The following is a 22,935-nucleotide window of genomic DNA, read 5'->3' on the forward strand; positions in this document are numbered from 1 at the left end:
TAATTTTATATTAAAATTAAACCGTTTATTATAATAATTTGTTTCAAGTGTCAAATATCATGAACCAAACTTGTATTTTTGTTGGAGTAGTAGGGTGGTATTTGATTTAATATGATGCATAGTTTTGTCAGAGGAGAAAACTAGTTGATACAATTCAATATGTATATTAGACTACAATAATTTTTGTATGACGTTGAATTAATTAATTAATTTTAATTTAATAATAAACGAGTAAATCCATAGAATTTTGCGATAGATTTAACAAAATTCACTACAGGTCACAGTAGTCAATAAGCCTCTGACACACTCTTTGACAAACACAAAGACATAAATGATAGTATTAACCATTAGTAGACCTAGCTAGTATATATGGACTATGGTCTATATTTATGAGATTTTCCTCAGAGAAAAATTAGGGTAAAGTACAAGTCCATAAATAAACAAATAAATGCGACTAACCTTAAATGCAATTGAAGCCACCCTGCAGGATTACATATCTTTAAGTTCCCTAGCTCGATTGTCCTTTGTACTGTTCTCCATATATATATGTAGGATAATTATTTCATATGACATGTAGAATAGGTTTACTATGTTTCTTCTGATCAGAAATTAATAACAAGTGTGACCATAAAACTAGGAAATTGATAAATTGCCTTAGAAATAGTCAATTAGGCAAAAGATTTTGATTTAAGGCGTATCTTTTGAATTATTTTTTTTTAAAGAGAAAAGGTCAAACGACATCTACAATAGATGATAAAGAAAAAGAAGATACAATTAAACAATGTTAAATCAAATTTGTCTTCGAAAAAACTAAAATGAACCAGATCGATCGAGCAATACAGCGCAACCTCTTGTATTTGCTGAATCAAACAGCTATTGATGATAAAGTCTATCATTCTGATATAGTTTGGGAAAAGCATTCTTGATCGAGCCATGTTAAACGCATATGAGATTCCAATACCTTAATATTGAGTGAACTTCAACTAATGAAAACGATTTCTCATATCTAAAATTTTAAAAAACTCTACTCACAACTCCCATAGAGGAGAAGGAGATCTCCACAACAAAGACTAAAACCCCCATAACAAGATTTGAAGAAATCTCATAAAGAGATACTAATTTATTCAACAAAACAAGAAAATGAACTAAAAAAAAATAATAAAAGGGGAAAATGGCTTACCATGGATGAAATCATCCATGGCAGCTCCTAAACTGTTGAAGAAGGGATAGAGGAGCTAGGGCGCGATTTTAGAGAGAAAAGTGAGAGTAGGGGACGGCTAGGTTATTAATAAGTAAGACCTAGACAAATTAATGATTACTTAGCATACGCGGTTTCAAGTATTATATATATATATATATATGAAATGATTTTATTCTAAGTCAATCAAAATCTTTTCAAAATCGTATTGATCTCCATCAATAAACTAACTTCTAGTAACTAGAGTCCAGACTGATAAATATCATAATTCATAAAGATTTTATTTTAAAGAGAACCTCCAAAGTTACATAAGGAGAGAAATAATACCTAATATTTAGATAGGGAAACCCTCAAGAGAAAGAGTGACATTTGAAAAGCTCTATTGAGCACATTAGCTTAAACTTATATATATATATATAAAAGGAGAAACTTGATGCTTATCTTCGCCCAGAGACATATGGCAGTGCTTATACAAAAAGAACAACTATGGTTTTCGAGAGAGAAGAAAGAAAGGAGTTTGCTTGTTGTGGAATTATTTTTTTTTTATAAAAGAAAAATTGAAAGCTAGCTCCATAAATATGGATTTAAGATAACAACTAGTTTTTTTTGTCCGGGCTATGCCTCGAGTTAGTTACAATAAACAAACATGTCAATATTTTTAAATTTCATAATGTATTTTGCTACTTTTTATATTTTTTGTGCATTAAAAAATTCACGTCACAACGTGATAGTAAAAAAAAATTGAAGGGCTTGTGTTTGAAAACAATATATACCTTATAAGAAATTGTGGCAAAAGAATATGACATTAATATTCTCTTGTAAGTTAAGTCTTTTTAGTTAATTATAATTATTACAAGACTTCATCACATTTTATTTGAAACATTAAACAACAAAGTCATGGTGTATTGATGGTTAAGCTCTTATTTTTCATTTCAAAGGTCATGTGTTCGATACCTTGCACTTACACATTTTTTAAAAAGTGTGAGTTACACATAGACATAAACCATTTGCATTAGAGGTTTGAGAAGAGTGCCACGTGACACATCGACTTTCTTTCGCACGCTTTTTAATATATTTGTATAGATTTTACCAGGCTTATCACTCTAATTAGTAATTATGAGAGCATCCGAAATAATTTTCACAAGGTTCCCATAAAATAGTTTAAAGTCCCTTGACATGGTAGATTATCTTTTATATTTTCCTTCATTCATTAAAAAAGTTCACCATTAACTTTTTGGGTAACTTTTTAGTTTGTTCATTCACCTAAATATGAGCTCAAAGAATGTGCAAAACATATATGAACAAAATCACATTCCTCTTTAGTGGATCATTTGGACAATTCTATGAAATTAAACACAAGAAATACCAAAAATAAAGCAAACCTCATGCACGCAAAGGAAGAGACAAGCATATCCTAATTCCTAATATATAGTTTTTGGCATAACATGGTTGCATATTTTTTTCATAAATTGTCCTTAAAAAGGGAATTACTTTATCTCCAAGTCATCTAATCTTTAGAAATAGCCCTCTTTATTCCCTTGTAAGCCCTAATATAATCACAAATCACGTACAATTAACAACTTCTCTACCTTAAAATCAAAGCAATAATCTTTAATCACACCGTGATCACAAATTAAAAAATGGTTAAGCTAACGATAATCGGAAGGATTAGAGATGGCATGCCATTGACACAAGGTCTAAGGTATGTTAATGAAGATTACAACAACATTCCATTTTACAAGCAACATGCTGAATTCATCCTCAAAGAAATCTCAAGAGGTTCTTTAGCTCTTAATCCAAAGATGACTATACGCCTTGATCATCAACATTCTTTCAAGTATATATACATCCTCCTTACAATTAGATTTCTTTGTAACAACCTTAGTTAATTTCACTTTAGTTAATTTACGCGATATAATTAGTATGGCTAATCATACTTTGTTCTTCTTATGTGATCATTGTAAGTTGTTTGGTCGATAGTGGTGTTTGCTTCATCACATTATGTGATTCTTCATATCCGAGAACACTAGCTTTTCATTACCTTGAGGATTTGAGGCATGAGTTGGAGAAATTTCAAGGTGATCAACTTGTTGAGAATATTACAAGACCGTATAGTTTTGTAAAATTTGGTAAGAAGCTCTCACCTGTTTCATTTATTTATTTGCGTTATGGTAAGTATATTATATTAGAGTCCTAGACTAGTAATATATTTACCTAATCATAAGGAAACTAGACCAGTTTCCGTACTAATTTAGGACTCTAATATAATATACTTATGATAACTCTAGTATTATTCGTTTGTTAGCCAAAACTTGTACGAGACGGTCTCAACTTATTTCACAATGAGACATGTGTGTATTTTTTAGCTAATAATAAAAATTAAGATTCTTTATTGCTAAAATAAATAATAGTTTGTTACGAGTATTTTGCATAATTAACTATAATATTATCTTGTAAACCGACATAAATTGTTTAAAAGGTAACTTTAAAGTTTTTTGGGTAACTTTTAAGGAAATTTCATAGACAATTTTGGTATCATCTATGGTTAACCTTGTGGTCTAATTGCGAGACAATCTCACCCAATACTAGATATTATTTCGCGGATTGATCATAATAAGATTCTATGTGATAAAAAAAAACTTATGTATATATTATGGTTTTTCTTGTCCAATATGTTTTTCATTTGTTTAACGTAAATTGATGTCTGCAGACAGTGTAATAAGCAGCATTAGAAAGCAATATGTGGACACAAGAACACAAGCTAATATAAAGAAGTTACATGCAAATTCTGGGCAAGAATTAAATATCATAGTAGAAAGCTTGTCTACGGTTGTAAAAAACAGAAAGCAATTAGGTAAAATTTCTGTCTCTTATATATATTACTATTCAACTGAAAAATAAATAAAATTGGGCAAACTTTTATCAATTTTGCGAAAATTAAACATAGTTTCATTGCATTGCTAGATTATAGGGAGAAAGTTGTCATGGCTCCTCAAGCTGTTTCACCTATGTGGAGTTCTCGACGTCTTAAGGTAGGCCATGTATTAAATAGTCAAACATTTGTTAAGCATGTCTATAATTTTTTGTGTACATTACAAATCAAGTGTACCAAGAACTATTTTCTCTTTTATATGGAGCATCTTTTGTTTGCCGCTCCATTAGAAGTTTAGAACTACCCAAATGAGTAAGTCTGCTAAAAATTATACTTGCTCCTCCGGTTTTTTTTTATCTTTCTCTTTTTTCTGTGCACATTTTTCAATACACATTTTTGAACTTAAATATATTTTATTATATATTAGTAAAAATTATAACGATTGAATATTAATAATGTACTAATTGAGACGAATCAAACACCACCCCATATGACTATAATTTTCTTATAAATTGAAAAAAATTGAGAAGATTTTCTCTAATTATGAATGTGTTAAGATGCTAAATGAAAACGATAATAATAATAAAAAACAGAGAGAGTACACCTCAATATTTGAACATTTCTTCAATGTAACATAATCACCATTTTCAACTCTTGTATATGAAAGACAAGAAAACATTGATAAGTTACAAAGACAAACATGGAAAAGATTGTTGAAAACTTGGTTTTATAACATGACAATTTCTAGAGAATTACCATTTGCAATTCCCTTCCCTATTGAATAAGACAAGTTTATCATTTTCTCCTCTAAATTTGTATGGAAAAATTGAAAATTTCATTGAATGGACTTTCATTTCATGTTATGGCAGATCATTGCATTGAAATGGACGCCAATTGGAATTGCAATCACTGTCGTGGTCACTCTTCTATTGTGGGCTTCCTTGGTCATGGCAAATTACGTGGCTTTGTGCTCGTGACATAATGTCGTAGAAGGCCCAATACACTTTTGTCATTTTTTGAAACTTTGATTTCTACAAAATACTTTATATGGGTTGTTTGGTTCATTATTTTTGAGTTTTAAGAAACATAATCAATTATCGATTCCCTTTCGTCTTGCTTGGTTCAACCCCACATCAATCCCTTACCATTACTTGATGGTAATGACTACCCTTCATTTCCATTACTTGACTTGGACCAAACACTCAATAAAGGCAACTATTTTCGTTACCTTTCTCCTCCTCTATTTGTATCCATTCCCTTTCCATTTCATATGTTGAACCAAACGACCCTTTAGTCTGCTCTACATTTATTCCCAGTTACACAAGTGGTTTCAAGGAAACTATAGCATAATGTAAACAGTTCTTCAGATAGTGAAAATGTAAGACTTTTGGGACTTACAAGATCTCTACAAAATAGCCAAAAACTTGCATAGAATTCTTAAGACTGCAAAAATAAAATGAGTGTAATACTTGATCATGGTCATACTGTTGGATACCGTAAACTACTAAGTTATATGGATTCTTGAGTGAAGCATTCAAGGGAGATCGAAGCGACACTTAAATGTGAAAGAAGAATCCATACTACTTGTTTTGTGTGAAGAGATGCTAACTTATCTTTCATGTCTTTGATTCAGCTCTTAGATATGAAACATATTAGCAAGTACATTGCTATGAACCATTCAATGGAGATCGAAGTGCCACTTAAATGTGAAACAAGAATTCTCTGTACTGTTGTTGTGCACCTTCACCATAGACGCTAAATTCTCTTTCATGTCTTCATTTCCGCTCGTAGCTTCAAAATCTTCTATGTTATGCCACCAAAATTTATTGCAAAACTGCTCACAACAACATCCATCTCGGCCTTTGCTAGCTAACTTTTTACACAAGTACTGCAAAATCAAAGGAATTCTTTGTAGTTTTGCAAGTATACCCAATTAATAAGTAGACTTTTATGCTAAAAAACAATAAAATAACAAGATCCGTCTCAAAATCACCCCTAATAAGTTCCAATCAGGTCCAATAAGTTGAATTAGGTCCAATAAAATATGTTTAGTTCAGTTCAAGTCAAATAAGTTCAGTTCAGGGTTGTTTAGGTGAAGAGAACGCACCCTAAGTCTCCAATGAACCCTCAAATACTATGGAGAGGAGGCACTAATAGTAGCCAGCTCAGCTCATAGCTCAACCACCTAAGCTCAGCACCTAGCTCAGCTCAACAAGTTATTTCAGTTCAGTTAGTTAGTTCTCCTAACTAACTATATTCAACTACGTATTCTCTCTCCTTAGATTGTAATTCAATGATGTTAGTTCACAATATTCTCTCATTTTGTAATTATTGAGAGTTTCTTATCTCTCCAAGATTCTTCTTTCTTATCAGTAAAACTTCTTCTATATTGTTGTTGATTATAATTGATCACATTTGATCAACTAACAATTACCCTTTATTGCTCTCAATACCCCTTTGATCTGTCTGAAGATGCTAAAATCCTAACCCACCTTCCTGTCTTAACTGCAGTCACGATTCCCACTCTGTAATAGCCCATCTCTCTCCTCTGCTTGAGAACCTCGCCTCAGCAGTCAGCAGTCAGCAGCCAGCAGCCAGCTTAGCTTTCGGACTGTAATACAGTGGGGGGTGAAGGGTGGCGGTAATTCTGAGACTCGAAATATGTTGACAGTTTACAGTTGGGGTATGACAGTGTTTGGCCCCAATAACTAATTAAAATCTTAAAAAATCTTATGTATAAAACCTCAAACAACAGCTAATCTATATATAAGGATAAGATCAGTACCTCAACAATACCATTACAATAGCCAAGTATAGTCAAGGTAGATGGATAGGTGCTCCAAACTAGCCCATCTACAAAAGCTGCTGAAGTTCGTTTTCTGAGATGATATTGCCTCGCCACTTTAAGGTGAACATTGTTCTGTTGGGAAGGCCGAATTGTTGCTCCAAATTCATTGAGTTCGAATTCCACCTTCAAAATTAATCAAAAACACAGACAAGTAAATTATTTAACAGCACATCTGAATCAAAAGTTGAGACATCAAAGATTGCACTCCTGTACCTGTATCCTGGACTGTATCCATGGGTCAAATCTTGAGTCAAATCCAATGCTCAAATAGATTTTTTGTCCCGCTATATGTTCCATAAATACCTTAAAGCAGATGAACCATGATGTATCTAAATCACAAGAAAGACGAAAATGCAACTTAACAAGGCATTTATCAGTTGGTAAGTTAAGTTTAAGTAATGATGGTACTTGGTCCCCCTCATAGAGCAACTCCCTTAGATTTGGGCAATCGATGAAAACCTTCTTACAACCACAACCACGGTATTTGAAATACCTCAAATTCGGACAATCAACATAAATCTCGTGAGGATCAAATTCTATTTCTAACTTCCTTAGATGATAATTAGCTGCTTTAAACCAATCTGCATCAATATCTTCTGTCACAAGCTTTGCTTTCTCAAGAAGTGGAAAATCAGCTGTAAGGTCTCCATATACGATATAATTGTCTACTAAGTGGAGATCCCTGATAGGATTATCTGAGCTGAACAATAATTCCAAATGAGCAGTACAAGAAAAACTCTCAAGGTTTACACATTCTCTGATGTCAACTTCACAAATCCGGCCATTCTGTGAACCCTCAACATAGGCGTTCTTTAGCTTATGAAATATAGAAAGCGTGAGAGTTTTCATCCCAAAAGTGCAACATTTAAACTCTAAAAGTTCAATCAATGGGCAACTACTTGCCAAGTTGCTTATGGTCTCCTCATCCGACACCATAACATGTGAGAGCCACAAGTGTTTCAAAGAAGAATACATCCCGACCACATAGTTTCCAACAGTGGATGATAATCGACAAGCTCGTACAGTAAGAGACTGCAACCATTTTGAAGAAACAAGTATTTCCAGGTATGGAAAATTATAACATGTGTCCGCACATATATCATACCAACAAAAGTCTTTTGTTTGAACAAAAATGCACAACTCCTCAACCCTAGTTTGTCTAACTAGATTCATCAATCGATCAACATGAGAAAAGTCAGCATTATTAACAACCAGATTCAATGTTAATTCTAAAACTGGCGTATGTTGTTGATTTATAGTCAACAAGCGATTATTCACAGAATTCATGAATCTGTCCTTTATTTCCTGGTCTTGTCCACGTTGAGCAGAAAGTGTAGCAAATAAAGTCTCATCAAAATACAAAGATTGCACAATTTTGTATGAAGAGCATACATATTTCCAGGTCTTGGACAGAACAGATGTTCGAATAGCATCTTTTATGAGAAGAAATGATAGTATACGGTGGATTATTTCCTCCGGCAATTTCGAAATCAGGTCCTTGTGATTGATGTAATACATCTTTTTCTTTATCAGATTCTTGTTCATACTATCTTATTCTTCGACAAAACAGATGTTGGAGTAACAGTATGCTGCACATGTAAATTACACCATTAAAGTTATCCAGAAACTGATCATTGTTATCAGTTTTATTTATGAATGAGGAGATGAAAGATTAGACACTTCTTTCCACAAAATGAAAAAAATCAGTTGAGCAAGAAATATATTAAAATCAGAGCTATACAACAAACATTAGAAGATTAAAAATATGAATGGTAAGAGAATTAAAGAAATTCACCTAAATTGACTTCGTTGAATTCTTGTAATCTTGTTACCAGGGATTTGGGAAGAATGTGATTTTCAAGATACAGGAGAAATAAAAAGGATTTTGGTAAAAGTATTTGTATTTGAAGATGGCAATGGGAAACGGAAAGAGAATCCTAATTTATTGAATAGCGCCTTGATTGTACTACAGTTCACCACTTTTAACCATCCGGCTGTTCAAGAAATTGGATCAAGTTGATCTGATCCGAAAAATCTGATATCGGATCCGACATATATTCGAAAAGTCTGATTCTTGACAAATTAGAAATATACACTTTTGGCGTGTTCGGCACAAGCTTTTCAAGTAGCCTTAGATGGTAAACTTAATTGTACTAACGTTTGCGGATTCTCGTGATGGCCACTAGTCCGGGCTGGCAGACCGAATCATAGGCCGTAGCGGGCTGGGCTGAGATTCCATGGTCCAGGACCGGACTATGAAATTCATGTGTTGGTCGGGCTAGTCCGTGGGCTGAAAAATCTTGACTCACACCGATCTGTTACTGGTTTTCACGGTTCGGGAAGCGATTTTGGCAGTTCATGGATCTAGTGGGCTGGATCGGGGTAGCGGGCCGACGTGAGAATTTTTAAAAAAATTATTTAATCATTGAAATTATTCGTTATTTTTACATAAAATCTTTAAAATGAATTAAAATATATACAATTATTAATATTAATGAATAATTTCATTAATTTTAAATTTGATTGAATTATAATATATGCAATTTGATTAAAATATATACAATTTGATTAAAATATACACAATTTGGTTCAATATTTAATTGGACTGGACTGGGCTGGTCTGATTCATGGGCCGGGCTAGGCGCAAAAAAAATCTGGCCACGACCCATCCACCAATTTTACAGTTTGAGCTACGTTAGACCGTGATTTATGCGAGCCCGACCCATACGACCCACGAGGTGGGTTGGGCTGGATTGGCCCGCACTGTTGGCCATCTCTAGCGGATTCCATTCAACTTTTTGATTCCGAGGCACTATATAAGGTGGTCATGAACTCGTAATGTCATCTAAAACTCGTGAACAGTCATCAGTGTGTTGCTTTTATTTGTCAAGCACTTTTTTTTGCGTTCATTGTGCTTGATACTCAAAAAGTATACGAACTCTTTTTAGTACCTACACTCAATAGCACCAAAGACAACAAAAGAAACTTCATTGGAATTTCTTAAATCTGGTATCATGTTATCTGATTGTAATTATTCCGATCTAAGATTTGGGGCCGGATCAGATATCCGATTTGAATCGCCCTAGACTCACTAAATGACCTATCACAACCCAGTTGATCTCACACACACTCCATACTAGGAGCCGATCTGATCATGGACACCGTACCAGTAGCAGTAAATTAAGTACATCAATCTTGACCTCCAATAGACAATACCTAACAAATCTTGATGCTTAAAGATTAAAAACATAGTAATCTATTTAGACTTAAATAATTCATGCAATTGCCCTCATGTTTTTTTTTTTTGATAAGGAGAAAACAACTTAGCACTAACCCTATAATATGATCAGCTTAGAGCATCCTCTCCGGTGATGGAAAAAAACACAATGTTGGAAGAATAAAACCAATACAAAAAGTGAATGAGCCTCGTGACCATGATGCGCCATGTGAAGAGCTTCAAAACCCTTTAGCTAAAATTAGATACATTTCATAACAATTACTTGCATGATGATAAAAATCATCCATTAAATCTTAGATTTCTTGCGAATTATTCAGTCTCTCTGAATTTCCTATTGAAAAATTTATAAACTACAGTTACAAAATAAGTAAATGAACTTACTTACATAAATGAGCACCTTTTTTTATATTAAGGCTACATTTGGTACGGGTAAAATATTTTCCTGAAAAATTATCTTCCTTTATTTTCAATTATACATTGTTTGGTTTACAAAGGAGTATACAACCATTTTCCCTAGAAGAAAAATTACTCTTTCACTAATAGAAAAACCATTTTCCTTTCAAAATGAAGGGAAAACTGGTTTTCCTTCATTTTTCTTATCTCTTCTTTACACACCTCTTCCTACCTCTTTACTTTCTTTTTCATTTTTCTTTCTTTTCATCATTTTTCTTCCATGAAACCAAATAACGGAAAACTAATTTTAGAATTGTGTTTTCCATTGTAAAATGTTTTTCATGAAAATCATTTTACAATGAAAATATTTTACACCCAACCCTTATCTAGTCTTTTAAGAATTTGATAATGCTTCCTTTTATTTGTCCAGGTAAATTTAATTTGGGCCCACTAAACCCTAGGTCTATTATATTACAATTATTCATAGTATTCGTAAAAAGGTCTGCCCTACTTATTACCAAAATTTCTCGCTTTGATTGACGACTTCATCAAATCACCCCCAACAAGCCAAGGTTTTTTCAAATTATGAGCAAATCTTTCAAGGTCGTTCCATAGAAGCTTCCTATTTCTAAACTTAGTACTTGCAATAAGGACAAAAGAAGATCTAGTAGATATTACCTCAACTACGCCGTAGACTCCCTATGCAACTTCTCCAATGACTTGAAAATCCAAGATGTGTGATTTCCAAAAAAGAAGAATATCGCCTGCAGAATCCATTGGTTCGAGCAAATGCCAAGTGTCATAGCTAAGATCTCTAATGATCCCAGTTGTCTTTTCCCTGCCCACAAGTTTCGGCTAAGACAAGCAACGACGGGTAGTTTCGTAAGGTCATATATAACTCGTGAACTGTCATGAGTCTGATGATTCTATTTGCCAAGCACTTTTTTTGCTGTTCATTGTGCTTGACAAACTCAAATAGTATATTAACTCATTTTAGTACCTACACTTAAGAGCACCAAATTAAAGACAACAAAAGAAACTTCATTGGAGTTTTTCAGATCTGTGTTATCTGATTGGAATTATTCTGATCCAAGATTTTGGGTCGGATCAGATATCCGATTTGAACCGCTCCAGACTCACTAAATGACCTATCACAACACAGCTGATCTCACACAAACTCCACACTAGGAGCTGGTCTAATCACAGACATCATCCCAGTAGCAGTAAATTAAGTACAATAATTTCGACCTCCAATAAACAATACCCAACAGATCTTGCTCATGATTAAAGATTAAAAAGATACTAATCTATTTAGACTTAAATAATTCATGCAATTGCGTTATGGTTTTTTTTTTGGTAAGGAGAAAACAACCTAGTACTACCCCTATAATTGGACCAGCCTAGAGCATCCTTTCCGGTGATGGAATAAAACACAATGTTGGAAGAAGAAAACCAATACAAAAAGCGAATGAGCCTCGTGACCATGATGAGCCATGTGAAAAAAGCTTCAAAAACCCTTTAGCTAATATTAGAGATATTCCATAACAATTACTTGGATGATGATAAAATCCATTAAAATTTAGATTTGTTGTTAATTATTCGGTCTCTCTAAATTTCTATTGACAAATTTATAAACTATCGATTACTATTTTAGTAAATGAACTTACTTACATAAATGAACATCATGAAATCATTAAGGCTATGTTTGGTACGGCGTAAAATATTTTCCTGAAATAATTTTCCTCTATTTTCAATTTTACATTATTTTGTTTGCAAAGGAGTGTAAAATCATTTTTCCTAGAAGTAAAATTACTCTTCCAATGATGTAAAACAATAAAAAATTATTTTCCTTCAATTTTCTTATCTCTCCTTTACACACCTCACCTTACCTCCTTTCTTTTTCATTTTTCTTTCTTTTCATCAGTTTTCTTCCATGAAATCAAACAACGAAAAACTAATTTTGCAATTGTGTTTTTCATTGTAAAATATTTTTCATGAAAAGCATTTTACAATGAAAATGTTTTACACACCCAACCCCTATCTAGTCTTTCAAGAATTGGATGATGCTTCCTTTTATTTGTCCAGGTAAATTTGGGACCATTAAACTCTAGGTCTATTAGATTACAATTATTCATGGTATTCGCAAAAAGGTTTGCCCTATTCTAGACACAAGTTTTCCCCCCAAATTTCTCGCTTTGATTGACGACTTCATCAAAGTCACCCACAACAAGCCAAAGTTTATTCAAATTATGAGTAAATCTTTCAAGGTCGTTCCATAGAAGCTTCCTATTTTCAAACTTAGTACTTGCATAAATTGAAGGACAAAGAAGATTTAATGGGTATCGATTGCACATCCACTTATTCTCTAAGTAGACGATGTCTTGGCATGTATGCCTTAACCATGCCCTTGCCGGTGTATTGGAGTTCACTTTCATAAGAACACAGACAACTACAAACCTCCTTCGGTCACCATGGATTGAATGGGCATCGATTTTTATAATGCTCCTAAGAGTATTTCCAATAATTTTCAAATCTTCTTCCTAAAAAAATCTAGAGGCTCCGGGAGATTCACCTGAACCGGGTACTGAGTGATGCTTTCTTGGGAAGGCTTGAAACCCTGTTGCCAAGCTTGTACCCAAATTAGAGAGCCCATAACAAACCATGGTCCCACATTCAAAATGTGAGATCTCTCTTCCGGTGATGGGCATTTTGTACAGTAAAACCAACGACCCAGCGATGTCTCTATGGCACCTTTCCATGACCATAGTTTCTGGAGTTCCTATTTCAGAAAATCTTGGTAGAATGAGCACCCCACCACTTTGCTTATAATAGCATCAACCCACGGTTTAACAAGCTCAACATATTGGCTCTCTGATATTGGTATGAAAACTTCCTCCTCACCACAAGGATGAGGGTGAGAGGTTGCAAAAGGAAGTGGGGGCGAAGGGGAATATTCACCGCTATCTTGAGGTGCTACTCCACCTCACTCCTAATTGCCTCTTTGAATGACCTACTTTTAGACGAGGTTGCAGAACGGGGGGAGGGGGAATAGGTGGACCTAGGAGAGGAGGGAGGGACTGGGACGGGACTTACATCGGCATTTGCTCGAACACAAGGGTTTTGCAGTAGGAGGCTTCGACATCTCTCCTCGTGTTCTGTCGTGTGGCCGGGTTTTGGTGGGTTTTCGGTGACTTAGGGGAGAGAGAATTTTCTCTCTCTAAGATTCTCTCTATAATTAAAGCCCATTGATTTCGTCTTTTTGAAATGACTATTCTTTTACAAAATTAAACTTTAGTTTATCGAAAATTCCATAATATCATTTAGTTCACGGAGCTTGGGATAAGAACACAAAATGTACGGGCATGGGCTAGTACCTAAACTATCATATGGAAGATTTGCATAGCACTATTAGGAGCAAAGGTGGAGGAAACTTTGGGAAGGCAGGTTCTGCTATCCAGGCTATAGAAACTATAAAATTACTTCACTTGTATTACACTTATTACACACTCTACTAACCTGGTGACTTTTTATAGGAAACAAATTCAGTTTATATTAATCTTATATTTAGACATTCTCATATTCTAAATCTCGCTAAGGAGTCTCCAAAACATAAAAATAAGGTTATAGAACTATATATAGTCCTTTTGATGTGGTACTTTCTCGAGCAACTACATGACTTCAATGAAGAAAGACAATGTTATAGTGTTTGGTTGTCAAAGTTGCTAGGAGGGATGTGAATCGAGCTCCTACTACTGTCAAGTAGTGTGTGGAATCTATGTCCAATATCATTTAATTTTGTAATTTTTGGTTTATTGTTTTGTTCTTTGATTTTATAATTTTATTAATAGCCTAATTGAATAACAAGCAAATTAAATTAGCTGATTCTTCATGACAATTATTGTCAAGGAACAATTGACTAAATATTCTCTTTCAGACCTCAAAAATACAAAAGCTCTCTTTTACCACCTAGAATTGTTAATTGGTTAAACATAGTTTCATTGCATTGCTAGATTATAGGGAGAAAGTAGTCATGGCTCCTCAAGCTCTTTCACCTATGTGGAGTTCTCGACGTCTTAAGGTAGGCCATCTATTAAATAATCAAACATTTATTAAGCATGTCTATAATTTTTTGTGTACATTGCAAATCAAGTGTACCAAGAACTATTTTCTCTTTTATATGGAGCATCTTTTGTTTGCCGCTCCATTAGAACTACCCAAATGAGTAAGTGTGCTAAAAATTATACTTGCTCCTCCTGTTTTTTTTTTTTATCTTTCTCTCTTTTCTATGCACATTTTTCAATATACATTTTTGAACTTAAATATATTTTATTATATATTAGTAAAAATTATAACGATTGAATATTAATAATGTACTAATTGAGACGAATCAAACACCACCCCATATGACTATAATTTTCTTATAAATTGAAAAAAAATTGAGAAGATTCTCTCTAATTATGAATGTGTCAAGATGCTAAATGAAAACGATAATAATAATAAAAAAAACAAAGAGAGTACACCTCAATATTTGAACATTTCTTCGATGTAACATAATCACCATTTTCAACTCTTGTATATGAAAGACAAGATTACATTGATAAGTTACAAAGACAAACATGGAAAAGATTGTTGAAAACTTGGTTTTATAACATGACAATTTCTAGAGAATTACCATTTGCAACCCCCTTCCCTATCGAATAAGACAAGTTTATCATTTTCTCCTCTAAATTTGTATGAAAAATTAAAAATGTCATAAAATGGACTTTTATTTCATGTTATGGCAGATCATGATATAGTTTTATCAGGACTCGGCAGGAGGAATGATAAAACTATATCAGATATAGGCAACTTTGCCTATATCACCAATATAAAATTGAAAAAGTAATGTTGTGAAAAGGTTGAAGTACAAAAATAATGTATTAAATTCAGAAAATATTTTTATTCAACTTTTTGAATGTGAGAAAGGGAATAGAAGGGGAATGGAAGGGAATGGGAAAAAGTGACATCCCTCTCTCTCCTCTCCTACATTGATCTGACCAAACAGAAAGCCATTCTCCAAAACTCCAAAATTCTTACAGCTAACTTTATTTTTATTATGGAGAGAAATAAAAACTAAATTAAGTGGGAAATTAAATGTTGTTGAATTGTGGAAAAAAGGCCTCGTCAATTTAGTTGTTTTGAAGATATTGTGGAAAATTTGGAGAAGAAAATTGGACTTTCATGAAGGTCGAGAGCTAGGAGAAAAATATAGTTTTATCAGGACTCGGCAGATCATCGCGTTGAAAATTGAAATGGACGCCAATTGGAATTGCAATCACTGTCATGGTCACTCTTCTCATGTGGGCTTCCTTGGTCATGGAAAATTACAATGCTTTGTGCTCGTGACATAATGTCGTAGAAGGCATAATACACTTTTGTCATATTTTTGAAACTTTGATTTCTACAAAAAACTCTCTAGTCTGCTCTACATTTATTCCCAGTTACACAAGTGGTTTCAAGGAAACTATAGCAAATTATATGGATAAATGTAAACAGTTATCCACATAGTGAAAATGTAAGACTTTTGGGACTTGCAAGATCTCTACAAAATAGCTAAAAATTTACATAGAATTCTTAAGACTGCAAAAATAAAATGAGTGTAATACTTGATCATAGTCATACTATTGGAGACCGTAAACTACCAAGCTATATGGATTCTTGTGTGAAACATTCAGAGGGTGTTTGGTATGATAAATTTTGATGTAGGAAACGGATTCAAATAAGTGTTTCCATTTCTAATTGTTTGGTATGAGTGTTAAGTAACAAATACCGTTTCCAAGGGGAAACATAATCCCCCCATTTATTACCCTTATCAAACTAGTGGAAACAAATCACGTTTCCTTCCTCAATCATAATCCTTTCAATTGTTTCCATTCCACTAGGATACCAAACAACAATTAAAGGTAACAGTTATTATTTCTATTTCCCCCCATTTGAATCTATAGTACTTGTTTTGTGTGGAGAGATGCTAACTTATCTTTCATGTCTTTGATTCAGCTTTTAGATATGAAACATATCAGCAAGTACACTGCTATGAACCATTCAATGGAGATCGAAGCGCCACTTAAATGTGAAACAAGATTTCTCTGTACTATTGTTGTGCATCTTCACCATAGATGCTAAATTCTCTTTCATGTCTATATTTCCGCTCTTAGCTTCAAAATCTTCTATGTTATGCCACCAAAATTTATTGCAAAACTGCTCACAACAACATCCATCTCGGCCTTTGCTAGCTAACTTTTTACACAAGTACTGCAAAATCAAAGGAATTCATTGTAGTTTTGCAAGTAAACCCAATTAATAAGTAGAATTTTATGCTAAAAAACAATAAAATAACAAGATCCATCTCAAAATCACCCTAATAAGTTCCAATCAGGTCCAATAAATTCTGTTTAGTTCAGTTCAAGACCAATAAGTTCAGCTCAGATAAGTTCAGTTCAGGGTTATTCAGGTGAAGAGAACGCACCCTAAGTTTCCAATGAACCCACAATTACTATGGAGATGAGGCACTAATAGTAGCCAGCTCAACTCTCAGCTCAACCACCTAAGATTCTTGTTTATACTCAATAAAACTTCTTCTATATTGTTGTTGATGATAATTGATCACATTTGATCAACTAACAATTACCCTTTATTGCTCTCAATACCCCTTTGATCCGTCTGAAGATGCTAAAATCCTAACCCACCTTCCTGTCATAACTCCAGTCCCGATTCCCACTCTGTAGACTGTAGTAGCCCATCTCTCTCCTCTGCTTGAGAACCCCGCCAATAACTAATTAAAATCTTAGAAAATCTTATGTATAAAACCTGAAACAACAGCTAATCTATAGTATAAGGATAAGATCAGTACCTCAATCATACCACGACAATAGCCAAGTATAGTCAAGGTAGTTGGATAGGTGCTCCAAACTAGCCCATTCACAAAAGCTGCTGCAGTTTGTTTTGTGAGATGATTTTGCCTCGCCACTTTAAGGTGAACATTGTTCTGTTGGGAAGGCCGAATTGTTGCTCCAAATTCATTGAGTTTGAATTCCACCTTCACAATTAATCAAAAACACAGACAAGTAAATTATTTAACAGCAAATCTGAATCAAAAGTTGAGACATCAAATATTGCACTCCTGTACCTGTACCCTGGACTGTATCCATGAGTAAGTTCTTGAGTCAAATCCAAAGGTCAAATAGATTTTTTGTCCTGCTATATGTTCCATAAATACCCTAAAGCGGATGAACCAAGATGTATCTAACTCACAAGAAAGACGAAAATGCAAGGCATTTGTCAGTTGGTAAGTTAAGTTTAAGTATTGATGGTACTTGGTCCCCCTTATAGAGCAACTCCCTTAGATTTGGGCAATCGATAAAAACCTTCTTACAACCAAAACCACGGTATTTGAAATACCTCAAATTCGGACAATCAACATAAATCTCGTGAGGATTAAATTCTATTTCTAACTTCATTAGATGATAATTAGCTGCTTTAAACCAATCTACACCAATATTTTTTGTCACAATCTTTGCTTTCTCAAGAAGTGGAAAATCAGCTGTAAGTTCTTCATATACGATAGGATGGTCTACTAAGTGGAGATCCCTGATATTACTACCACCATCTGAGTTGAACAATAATTCCAAATGAGCAGTACAAGAAAAACTCTCAAGGTTTACACATTCTCTGATGTCAACTTCACAAATCCGGCCACACTGAAATCCCTCAACAGAGGCTTTCTTTAGCTTATGAAATATAGAAAGCGTGAGAGTTTCCATCCCAAAAGTGCAACCTTTAAACTCTAAAAGTTCAATCAATGGGCAACTACTTGCCAAGTTGCTTATGCTCTCCTCATCCGACACCATAACATGTGAGAGCCACAAGTGTTTCAAAGAAGAATACATCCCGACCACATAGTTTCCAACAGTGGATGATAATTGACAATCTCGTACAGTAAGAGACTGCAACCATTTTGAAGAAACAAGTATTTCCAGGTAAGGAAAATTATAAAATGTGTCCGCACATATTTCATACCAAAAAGAGTCTTTTGATTGAACAAAAATGCACAACTCCTCAATCTTAGTTTGTGTAACTAGATTCATCAATCGATCAACAGGAGAAAACTCGGCATTAAGAACAACCAGATTCAATGTTAATTTTAAAACTGGCGAATGTTGTTGCTGTATAGTCAACAAGCGATTATTCACAAAATTCATGAATCTGTCCCTTATTTCCTGGATTTTAGGCTCTTGTCCACTTTGAGCAGAAATTAGTAGTTCTAAAGCAAATAAATTCTCATCAAAATGCAAAGATTGCAAAATTTTGTATGAAGAGCATACAGTTTTCCAGGTCTTGGACAGAACGGATGTTTGAGTAGCATCTTTTATGAGAAGAAATGATAGTATATGGTGGATCATTTCCTCCGGCAATTTCGAAATCCGGTCCTTGTGATTGCATTTATACATCTTTTCTTTTCTTTATGAGATTCTTATTCTTCGACAAAACAGATGTTGGACTTGGAATAACAGTATGCTGCAGCTGCACATATAAATTACACCACTAAAGCTATCAGAAACTGATCATCATTATGATTTATTTATGAATGAGGAGATGAAAAATGCTCCTTCAGACAATTTCACAAAAAGACATTAATCTATTTATAGATTTTGGTTAAATGTACAAACCATCTCATTTCAGATGCCCTATTTTCAAATAAACTTCCAACAAAAATAAAACTATGCAATTGCCCACACTTGAAAGGGCTTTGAGACCCATATCTCTATTATTATTATTATCATTATTATACTCCATAAGGGAAGGGGAGAGCTATGGTGTCCCTATTTGAAGAGACTGATTTACACTCCTTTTCTTCCTAAATTACAAAACCAATTTCTACTAAAACGAGACTTCAAAAAAAATATACCGGAAATACAATTATAACAAATAATGACAAGTTAACTGAAATCAATAGAATTGCATAATTCACGTTACAAAAATTTAATTACAAAATATAACCCATTAGTAATTACATACTCCCTGTGTTTCTGTGCTCGTCTTCCAATGCACGTTTTTAAACTTAAATATCTTTCATTATATATTAGTAACAATTATAACGATTGAATACTAATAAAGTATTAATTGAGACAAATCAAATAAGACCCCACATGACTATGTTTTTCTTATAAATTGATAACATTTGAGAAAATTCTTTCTAAGCATGAATAGTATCAAGATTCCAAGTGATAAAGGTAAAAAAAAAACAGAGGGAGTACTCCGTTCCCAAAAACCATTTACAATTACATACTCAAAAAAATTACAAATGCACTACAATGTCAATACAAATTACAAACTAAGAAAAACATACGATTTCGAATGAGAGTTCACATTTGTCCATTGACGATTTGCAAACTTCTAAAAAAGATACATAATTCTTTTTAATCTTGCAAGTATAATCAACTTGTTCAAAGAAATGAGCTAGACTAGATTGACACTATTTCAAAAATTACATACTCCCTCTATTTTTTTTATCTTTTTATTCGAAATCTTGACACTATTCATAGTTAGAGATAATCTTCTCAATTTATATAAAAAAAATAGTATTTTATTAATATTCAATCATTATAATTTTTACTATATACGGAAAGATATTTAAGTTTAAAAAAATGCATTGGGAGATACATATAGGAAAGTGAGAATGATGAAAAACGAAGAGAGTATTTCCTTAGGAAAAAAAAAATCAGTGACTTTTACACTTCAACTTGGGATGAAAAAAGGATTAAACTTTCCGAAATTTTTCTCTAACTTGAGAACTGTAGAAAACATACACCATTGTTAAATCTTTCATCATGCATGATGATATGGTCAACAATCTTATAGGCTCGTTCAAAAATCTAATCCAGTCTATCCTATCCGAAAAATCGAAAATTCAATACAATTTATCAAGTTACAATTTTTTTTTGGAAAATGATATATGTAACCCTTAGGGCTATGTATAAGGTGCTTAAAATGGAAATAAAATATTGAATCAAGCATTTATTACCTCAATTGATGTGAAAATGTATCTTGAATTCTTAAACTGTTTCCATTTGAAGAAATGTATTTAATGCTTATATGTAGCCCTTAGGGCTACATATAACATTACCCTTTTTTTTATCGAAATTACCCCAAATTATAAATAAAATACTGTAAAAATACTCTCAAACACATAGTTCCTACTTCCCACCACCTCCGTCAAGCAAGCTTGGTTACGTCTTCTCTTTCTCAACATGTATATCATTAAAAATAAACTTTTATCATATTAATATACTTATATATCATTAAATAGTTTATTTTAAGGAGGCACCATGCATTATTTTTCGCATTCCTTAAAGTCGACAAACTCGAACGGGGTGAACTCATGGAGTTTCGGATCGGATGTTAACCCGATATCCGAAAATATTTCTATTCAATAATTTGGATTGGATCAAATCAAAGCTATACAACAAACATTAGAAGACTAAAAATATGAATTGTAAGACAATTAAAGAAACTCACCTAATTGACTTCCTTGAATTCTTGTAATCTTGTTACCAGGGAGTTGGGAAGAGTGTGATTTTCAAGAATGGCCGTAATATACAGAATCACTAAGTAGATTATATCTGTATATATATGACTAGGTTTTGACCCGTGCAAAATGCACGGATTTTTTTTATTTATAAATTGTATGACTTGATGATGTTTCTCCCAAAAATTAAGGGGGTGAATATTAGATCGTGATTTAAACTTTTTATAATCATATCGTTTATGAGGAATATTTTAAAATTGACTTACCATCCGTGCGTTCAATAACTAATGTAATTAATATTATCGTGCGGCGTTGACTGAAAAAGTCTTTGCTCTACCCATTACTTCATATTGAGAACCAAATAAAATCACAATTCGCTACATTATTAGGATTCAATCATGCAACCACTTCTTTTCTCACTTTCTGCCGTCCCTACTTTCCACAGTCCCTCTCATCCCCATTCTTTTGTTGTCTTGAGACCCCGTGATCTTTATCACAAATAAAATTTCAAACCCTAATGCTGGTAACTCTTGATATGGCTAACTGAACCCGTGCAATTACAAACCAAAAATGGAGATTTAAAACATAGCTAGAATTGTTATATTTAATTGAACCTTTCTCCTGAATTTGGGCAATATCATATTTAAATAAAATGGAGATTTATTCGAATAATTGCTACATTCGATCAATTGAATCTTATGTTATTAAAGAAAAAATTTCACGTTCAGTTCCAGATTTATTCGAAAAAAGTTATCCAAAAAGTTTGACCACAGATTCATCGAACACATTTGATATTTTCAAAAATGGATAAAAAATGAATTTGATTGTGTTTTTATCCATTAAAGTTTGATGTGTGAGATTCAGATGTTATCTATATAAGTTTTTTATATGAAGATGATGATTCACTTTCTTAGATGTTCAAATTGAGATGACAAAATTTTTATGACAGTGAAAACTGAGAGTTCTAAGTAAGGGTTTGTTACAGTTTAGGACTTTATTAACAAACTTAGATTTTGTTAAGATTATATTCGGCTTCTAGATAGAAGTAAGATTCTATGCACCTCTCTTAGAATTTAAAGCTTGTAAGTTTCATACTATTTGACCCATTTTTTATTTATTTTGGAAAGTAAAATATAGAATAAATTGTATTGTCAATTATTTGTTACATGCACAATTCACCCTTTTTTTCATTTTTGTTGTGAGTTTGTGATTAGCTCACTGACCAGGTCAATAATACTTGTTCCAAATGAACGGTAATATATAGAATAAAAATCAATTTATATGTGGAAATATATTATATGACATTTTATCTTTTCTTTGAGATGAACACCTAGAAATTATGAGCTCTCAAATTTCATATGTATGGTAATATTATTTTTTTTAGTTGTGATTCGGTTGTTGTGAATAAACTGAACAAATATACTTCATATGACTTATAAACTTCACAAAGATACAACTACACTAAAATTATGGACAATAAATTTCACATAAGTTCTATATGTAATTTTAATCTTTAACCTTACATAGAGATGCCATACATTTACCAGTTAAGATAGCATATTCCTAGCGGAATTTAAATACTGCGATGTGATATTTTTTATAATGAAAGGGGTCCCATTGTTATTATACTAAACTTTAAGACATCTCATGCTTGTTGTTACAATTAGGCTACCCTCCTTTAAGTTTTACAAACCTCATGAGCCAAGTAAAAGTTAACTTTTGTTGAGACTTTGTTATCTTTTCTTATCTATTTATATATTGGCTAATCCTTTTTTAGTTGATAGTTTAATATTAGGTGTTAGTACATAAGATGTTTAGACTT

General features: G+C 33.1%; 4 protein-coding genes across 4 annotated transcripts; 1 reads left to right on the forward strand and 3 right to left on the reverse strand.

The window, feature by feature from the left end:
- The first annotated feature begins 2,771 nt into the window (after positions 1-2,771).
- LOC104884584 (25.3 kDa vesicle transport protein SEC22-1) lies at positions 2,772-5,854 on the forward strand. Its single transcript, XM_010669262.4, has 5 exons — positions 2,772-3,035; positions 3,164-3,327; positions 3,909-4,052; positions 4,163-4,230; positions 4,940-5,854. The coding sequence occupies exons 1-5, from the start codon at positions 2,839-2,841 to the stop codon at positions 5,045-5,047; spliced, it is 681 nt and encodes a 226-aa protein (XP_010667564.2). The 5' UTR covers positions 2,772-2,838; the 3' UTR covers positions 5,048-5,854.
- Positions 5,418-8,943, reverse strand: LOC104884585 (putative F-box protein At3g58860). The gene is made up of 4 exons (XM_010669264.4): positions 8,714-8,943; positions 7,132-8,507; positions 6,856-7,041; positions 5,418-5,958 (listed from the first exon to the last, which is right to left on the reverse strand). The coding sequence occupies exons 2-4, from the start codon at positions 8,461-8,463 to the stop codon at positions 5,749-5,751; spliced, it is 1,728 nt and encodes a 575-aa protein (XP_010667566.2). The 5' UTR covers positions 8,464-8,507; positions 8,714-8,943; the 3' UTR covers positions 5,418-5,748.
- Positions 8,944-16,300: 7,357 nt separating this feature from the next.
- On the reverse strand, positions 16,301-17,852 carry LOC104884586 (uncharacterized). Its single transcript, XM_010669265.4, has 3 exons — positions 17,715-17,852; positions 17,439-17,624; positions 16,301-16,840 (listed from the first exon to the last, which is right to left on the reverse strand). The coding sequence occupies exons 1-3, from the start codon at positions 17,796-17,798 to the stop codon at positions 16,631-16,633; spliced, it is 480 nt and encodes a 159-aa protein (XP_010667567.3). The 5' UTR covers positions 17,799-17,852; the 3' UTR covers positions 16,301-16,630.
- LOC130590753 (F-box/LRR-repeat protein At3g26922-like) lies at positions 17,836-21,169 on the reverse strand. The gene is made up of 2 exons (XM_057393292.1): positions 21,104-21,169; positions 17,836-19,108 (listed from the first exon to the last, which is right to left on the reverse strand). Exon 2 carries the CDS (start codon positions 19,033-19,035, stop codon positions 17,836-17,838), a length of 1,200 nt encoding a protein of 399 aa, XP_057249275.1. The 5' UTR covers positions 19,036-19,108; positions 21,104-21,169.
- Between the last annotated feature and the right edge of the window lie 1,766 nt (positions 21,170-22,935).

Source organism: Beta vulgaris, chromosome 3 (genome assembly GCF_026745355.1).
Source record: "Beta vulgaris subsp. vulgaris cultivar EL10 chromosome 3, EL10.2, whole genome shotgun sequence".
NCBI classification, from domain to species: Eukaryota; Viridiplantae; Streptophyta; class Magnoliopsida; order Caryophyllales; family Amaranthaceae; genus Beta; species Beta vulgaris.

Bases quoted from the DNA above. Each gene is read 5' to 3' on its own strand.
- LOC104884584 (XM_010669262.4), top strand. From the start codon at position 2,839: ATGGTTAAGCTAACGATAATCGGAAGGATTAGAGATGGCATGCCATTG. The intron at 4,053-4,162 runs GTAAAATTTCTG...TTGCATTGCTAG, and splicing joins AAAAAACAGAAAGCAATTAG to ATTATAGGGAGAAAGTTGTC. The intron at 4,231-4,939 runs GTAGGCCATGTA...ATGTTATGGCAG, and splicing joins GGAGTTCTCGACGTCTTAAG to ATCATTGCATTGAAATGGAC.
- LOC104884585 (XM_010669264.4), bottom strand. From the start codon at position 8,463: ATGAACAAGAATCTGATAAAGAAAAAGATGTATTACATCAATCACAAG. The intron at 7,042-7,131 runs GTACAGGAGTGC...TTAATTTTGAAG, and splicing joins GGATACAGTCCAGGATACAG to GTGGAATTCGAACTCAATGA. The intron at 5,959-6,855 runs GTACTGATCTTA...TTGATTTTGCAG, and splicing joins ATTGTAATGGTATTGTTGAG to TACTTGTGTAAAAAGTTAGC.
- LOC104884586 (XM_010669265.4), bottom strand. From the start codon at position 17,798: ATGGAACATATAGCAGGACAAAAAATCTATTTGACCTTTGGATTTGAC. The intron at 17,625-17,714 runs GTACAGGAGTGC...TTAATTGTGAAG, and splicing joins GGATACAGTCCAGGGTACAG to GTGGAATTCAAACTCAATGA. The intron at 16,841-17,438 runs GTACTGATCTTA...TTGATTTTGCAG, and splicing joins ATTGTCGTGGTATGATTGAG to TACTTGTGTAAAAAGTTAGC.
- LOC130590753 (XM_057393292.1), bottom strand. From the start codon at position 19,035: ATGTATAAATGCAATCACAAGGACCGGATTTCGAAATTGCCGGAGGAA.